This window comes from Choristoneura fumiferana, chromosome 16 (genome assembly GCF_025370935.1).
Source record: "Choristoneura fumiferana chromosome 16, NRCan_CFum_1, whole genome shotgun sequence".
In the NCBI taxonomy this organism is placed as follows: Eukaryota; Metazoa; Arthropoda; class Insecta; order Lepidoptera; family Tortricidae; genus Choristoneura; species Choristoneura fumiferana.
Window position 1 is genome coordinate 1,959,811 of NC_133487.1, and position 6,653 is coordinate 1,966,463.

Genomic DNA, 6,653 nt, shown 5'->3' on the forward strand with positions numbered 1-6,653 from the left:
GCAGGTTTCCTCACGTTGTTTTCCTTCACCGCAAAGCTCGTGGTAAATTTCAAATGTAATTCCGCACATGAATTTCGAAAAACTCAGAGGTGCGAGCCGGGGTTTGAACCCACGATCCTCAGCTTGAGAGGCGATAGGTCAAACCACGGCTTCAAAATAAATATATCACAAGAAAAATTATACCGGCTGAGATTGCTTGAGAATTATTAGTTTAAGAGTACCTACCTAAATAGCAGCCTATGGTATAAAATATATTACCTAAACTTGGAAGATTCCGTACACAATACGAAATCCTTAGAACCCTATATCTTAGGCGTGTCCGACACGCTCTTGGCCGGTTTTTCATACTGTCTCGGATCAATCCAGCAGCTCCGTTGTGTTGTTAAAATCTTTACGGATTACGTTTAACACCCGAAGAAGTTCTTAGAAAATTAATTCACCGAATTGGTAAGTGGATTTGGCCGCATTAATCAAATCGGAGGCGAATCTTCGCGAAAAATGCAAATCATGCGCAAATCCGCGAAACAGCGCTATGTTGGCAGAGGGATTTATTACGTGTCGCAATCTCTATGAGAATTTACTGAGGCTTGCTCATAGATGGCGCTGTGTAGTTAATTTGGGATTTGTTTGAATGCCATGTGGTGTCAACAGGTTTAATCTATGAGAGATTTAGTAATAGTAATTGTTGGTTTAACCTAAAATGTTTTTGTATTACCTACCTATTAAACCGTACTTATACTTTTTTTTTGTTTATTCGACTGGATGGAAAACGAGCAAGTGGGTCTCCTGATGGTAAGAGATCACCACCGCCCATAGACACCTGCGACACCAGGGGAATTGCAGATGCGTTGCCAACCTAGAGGCCTAAAATGGGATACCTCAAGTGAATGCGGTACGAAATTCTTCAGAAAGCAGAGGGCCTACTCCGAAATTCGAAAATCGAAGTTCGTATCGAAATGTATCGTTCCCTCTCACTCTCGTATTAAATAGTCTAAGTGTCAGAGGGACGGAATGACACGAACTTCGAATTTCGGAGTAGCCCCGCAGTTTAATATTCTATCTGTTTTATCTTGTAGCTTGCAAAGACGAGGACTGATAAATAAACATGGGTAAGTACATTCAACTAATTTGATTCCTAGGCCACCATAGTACCTTCCTTACTTATCGCAGTAAATAAGTTTACTTATTTTAAATTAATTTGTCTATATCGTACCTACCTATATACGTAAAATGTCGCAATAACAACGTTATGATGTGACCTAGAGATCTATAGATATTCATTTTCTTGTAAAGACCGAATAATAACTAACCGACTTGTTTTAAAACTGTCTTATTACCTACTTGACATTTGAAAACTGTTCTCCGAGGGACACAGCCATATTTTAAGCCCTGCATGGTCTCTTACACATGTAGGTGTCTTTATAGGTAGGTACCTACCTACCTATTTCTTTCTACGCGAACGTCTTAAATATTGGGTAAATACTGAGATAAAAACATAAAATGTTTCGTCTACGATTTCAAAACCCTCCTCTATATACACTGACTTCCAATCTCTAAATCAAACCAAAACGTTAGGTGTTTTCTACGTACCTAGGCACGTATAAAAATACTCCATAAAATATATCATCCACGTAAAATGCAAACGTAATGGGCCCCACGACACGATCTGGGGGGGCAACATGGGGGGCGTGGGTGGGGATGGGGGCACCTGCAGCTCAGCCGGGGTGTGGTTTGCCGTTCAATAACTTAATACTCTGGAAAGGCTTTCACGCTGAAATCTCGCTGAAAAGCGCGCAAAAGTCCTTGAGCATTGAAGAGTTTTGATACTTGATATTTTTTATTATTTTTCGGCCAGGTTAATGAATTATGTCAATTGATGCCAATGAGGACAAAAATACCCTGTATCTTATCTTTTAGCGGCGGAGGAAGATAGCTTTTTTTCTTATCGATCGCTTGATTTGATTATTTAATTAATACCTAGTTTTAATTTAGATAGGTAATAGTTCTACCTACCTCAAATACCTGCCAAGGTATTTATGAAATTTTATTTATCCTGTTTCACCTACGTGCCAAATAACTTGAACCTTAGTCTTTGCAATAGTTCAAAAGGGACAAAAAATTGGTTTTATTTGTTTCATTATCTACATACCTATATACATTTTCACGAGTGCGTACTTACATGAAAGTTATTATCTATTACCTAGTTATAGCCAAACACGGATAAAAAGCTACTTGGAGGCAAAGTAGGCACCTATAACCTTGGTACTATCTTACTCACAAAATACTGTCTGGTTTGTGATTGAAGCAATGTAATTAATTAAAAAAAAAAAACTTATAACGTCGATAGCCCGTTAACTTTAAATGTGACACTTAGGTACAAGCTTGTCGGTACTACCATTCCCGATTAACGCTGTTTCTAATTCGCGTATGCCCGTTCCACAATGCAGTCTGTGATTATGTGGCTAAATAGCGAGTTTATTGATCGGTAGCAACACATCAGGCAAACACCAGTACGTAGGTAATCTACCCGGATGAATATATGGAGGCTATTAATTGCAGGTTTGCAAGTAATCGATCGAGGTGCCGTGGGATGCGTGGGATGGAGGGATCGCCGAGCGCCGGCGGTGGGGGACGGGGGGCGCGCGGGCGGTGTGCGTGACGGATCATGGCGGCGCGGGGGGCCTCGCCCCGTCGCCCTCGTTAAACGCGCCCGCCGGATACACGCCGCCGCGCGGTTGAAAGCTATCCGGCCCCCGAGCGGGCGGCGAGCGCGATTGGCTGCCGCAGGGCTCGCACAGTAACCGATAGCCAATCGCGCGCGCCCGCTGTGCACGCCCCCGGTCGGGCCGCGGAGCCGGCTCAGATCGCGCGCGACTCCGCCGCGCACACTCGCACCGATGCGCGGCTCCTGGGACGAGTCCACGACGGCGGCGCTGCACGCGCGCATCCTGGAGGCGCACCGCGGGCCCGCGGCGGCCGACCGCGCCGCCGAGCCCGCCGCCTGCGCCGAGCCCGCGCCCGCGCTGGCGCTCAACGCCATCGAGCTCGCTGCACCCACGCCGCTGCTGCCGCTGCCGACGCTCTCCTTCAGCGCCGCACAAGTCGCTACCGTTTGTGAAACTCTGGAAGAAAGCGGTGACGTGGAACGTCTCGCACGATTTCTTTGGTCCTTACCGGTTGCACATCCTAATGTTGCCGAATTGGAACGCTGTGAAGCAGTATTAAGAGCGAGAGCGGTTGTTGCATTTCACGCGGGTCGGCACCGAGAGTTATATGCGATACTGGAGCGACATCGTTTTCAGCGCTCGAGTCACGCTAAGTTACAAGCGCTCTGGCTGGAAGCACACTATCAAGAAGCTGAAAGGCTGCGAGGACGGCCGCTGGGGCCGGTAGACAAATACAGAGTGCGCAAGAAGTTTCCTCTGCCGCGGACCATATGGGATGGCGAGCAGAAAACCCACTGTTTCAAGGAAAGGACTAGGTCGTTGTTAAGGGAGTGGTATTTGCAAGATCCGTATCCGAATCCGACGAAGAAGCGGGAGCTGGCGGCGGCGACGGGGCTGACGCCGACGCAGGTGGGCAACTGGTTCAAGAACCGGCGGCAGCGGGACCGCGCGGCAGCCGCCAAGAACCGCTCGGCGCTGCTCGGCCGCGGGTTCGCCTCCTCCTCCACCTACGACGAAGACTCGGCCGACTCCGAGATTAACGTGGACGAGGAGTAGCCCGCGGCCGCGGTCGCTGCCCGCACAGACTGATAGTGTAAATATCACGTGATACAAATTTCGTACGACGATATTTTATAGTTCGATTGAGACGTTATGAGTGACGAACATGCAATATGGACGAGATGTAATTTTTATCTTTAGAATCACAGAGTCGTGATCTATGTGACGTTAAGGCAATGTAAACCAGTTTATTAGGGTATCATTCTATCGTTGAAAGTGTAAACAGAGTGCTTGAAGTTCAGCAATTCTGCGTATCAGGTATGTACCTCTCTATTTGTAGTATCTAAATTCAATGTTTTTATTACTGAGAATTGCCGGAATTTGTTGTAAAGCGGACGCCACTTTTTATGGTGATGTCGTGAGATGTTAACAGGGTTAATTTAATTATATTTCCGAGTCTTACGCTCACTAACTTTACCTAAAAGGCCTAGTATTTTTATTTATTTGATTCCCCTCCGGGTGATCTAAATTAGGTAAGACTTATTTTATTTTATGAAGCATTTACTTACCTAACATATTTATGTATCCTATTTTACCAGTAAATATAGATTTTATTTATCTTAACAGCTTTTAGTTGTATCTTATAGTTATAACGAGCGATGTAGATATGAGGTTAGGTCTAATTTAATGCCTATTTGGAAGGTTTGTACCTGAGCGCGTTTGACTATCGTATCATTGACTATCATCCAGTTGCGTAGGGCATTGTTTAGTTAAACAAATTGTGTATATTTCCAAGAGAGCTATTTATTTATTCTGATTAGGGAAACGCGGTGCGTAGAAATGCTGTAAGAGGATTCAAATTTTATAATTTGATTGGTTTTAATTTTAAAAAGCTAATTAAGTTGGTGATTCAAAAATTCACAATAATACTGAAGTACCTATTTAAATGAACACATAAAACTAACACTTGACTTCCAAAGGATTTGATAGCATCTAAGTTTACACATTAATTGGGGAGTAAATTAAGAAATTCATTTGTAAAATACGTAAGGTATTATATTTATAGATATTCGCATAATTTGTTTATATTTTCAGCAAACAATATTTGAAACGAAAAATCAATATCAGGTTAAGTATAAACTATAAACTAAAAACATTAATTGCTTAATTCAGATGCTTAGAAAAAATAAAAACGAATAGGTATTTATTGAATGATTAACTTATTTTTTTCTTATTTAGTTAACAAAATAAAACGTTTCGTTTTATAACGTTAAATCAGGAGGCATACCAATCAAAATCAGTACCTAATTCGCTTCAATGTTTGTTTACTAAAAAAACTAACTGAAATAACGTCAAATTTATTTAAAAAAATATCTGCCTTATGGAGTCACTTCATTAAATAGGTATTGGTTATGTAGTACCTACAATTAGATATATCTAAACGTATTTAATTTAGCTCAGGTTTTCTAAAAGCTTTAGAAAATTCAATTAAACCCCTCTCTATTGTATTTTTAGCCACTTGGACGCTATTTAGTTAGATAAATACTCGTTATATAGGTATTAAAAAAATCTTATGTGGAAAAATAATCACTGAAGTCTATATTTGTTCGTTTAAATATTCGTATGATTACATTCTGTCATTATTGAATTTGGGGATCAATAAGAAAAAATAATCTACTTATGTAGTTATTAATTGATTTTAACAGCAGAAAGTTTATTAATTGATTTTAACAGCAGAAATCAAAGATTTTTTGAAAACGAGAAGTGTTGCGCATGCGCCGGATAGGGCTCGAACTTGCATCTCTAATTCGAATCCCTCAGGCGCAACTGACAATTGCGTCGTTTTGAAAACTTTACTCATTTTAGTTATTAATTTCTTTAGCTGAAGACATAGAATAAAACTCTTTTTTATAACTATGATTCAAATAAAACAATAATATAAAAAATAAAGTTGTAACTAGGTATAAACTAAAGCACGAACACTCAAAAAAACTAACTATTTTCTTTAGTCTTATTTTTTACCATTTACAGCATTTCTCACATTACCCGCTTCAAAAACTACTTTTGATTTTTCAGATTATTTATAGCGGAAATTAATTATTGTAACATTTGTAGATTTTATGCTCATACATAACGTTTATGCGTTGGACTCCGATAGCGGTCACGATAGAGATAGCGATAGCGATAAAGAAAGAATGTATAAATGTATTATAAACCAATGCAAATTGTAAATATTGATATCGACTTACATTACAGTCATTACATTAATATTAAAATTGTTAATAAAATTATATTCGTAAACATTACTTTGTATTATTGTCCAAAAATAACCCACTGTATTCAAAGATTTTTAAAAACATTTTTTTTTCGGAACCTTATTTCTTTGCTATTAGATTCTTCATATAGGCCTAACTTTTGAACCGTAAAATAGTAGTTAAGTGCCGTATACCTATGTGATTCCCATAGGTTTTTAAGCTAACTTAAGCTTAACATGAACGGCGTAACAAGAAGTCTGGATGGGAATCATCATCATGATCATGTCAGCCGAAAGACGTCCACTGCTGGACATAGGCCTCCCCCAAGGCTCTACTCAGACGGGTCTTGTGCTTTCCGCATCCACCGCGATCCCGCGATCTTAATCAGGTCGATGGGAATATTTCGCGGAAATTAAAAAAAAAAACATTTTTTGCAACATCCTCAAGAAATATGTCTGCTAAATTTCGAGTAGGTAAGTTGCAGTGGGAAAAAAACACTTAAAAATAATTGAAAATACAAAAATTATTGTTAATTAAACTTCAATGTACATAAATATTTAATTACATAATTAAGTACTATTAATAATACGTTTTATATCTTGCTGTATGCACTAGTTGTATGCGCGCCTTTGAGTTTCAGACCATTTTGGAATGATATTATAAAACCGCCATCCATTTAAAAGAAAAACATGAATTGGCATTTTTTTTTACTTTTTTATAAACATATTACAAT

At 39.9% G+C, this 6,653-nt stretch overlaps 1 protein-coding gene across 1 annotated transcript; it reads left to right on the forward strand.

The window, feature by feature from the left end:
• Nucleotides 1–2,896: 2,896 nt before the first annotated feature.
• Nucleotides 2,897–5,968, forward strand: Optix (optix). The gene has a single exon (XM_074098797.1). The coding sequence runs from the start codon at nucleotides 2,898–2,900 to the stop codon at nucleotides 3,720–3,722; it is 825 nt and encodes a 274-aa protein (XP_073954898.1). The 5' UTR covers nucleotide 2,897; the 3' UTR covers nucleotides 3,723–5,968.
• Nucleotides 5,969–6,653: the final 685 nt, after the last annotated feature.

Bases quoted from the DNA above. Each gene is read 5' to 3' on its own strand.
- Optix (XM_074098797.1), top strand. From the start codon at position 2,898: ATGCGCGGCTCCTGGGACGAGTCCACGACGGCGGCGCTGCACGCGCGC.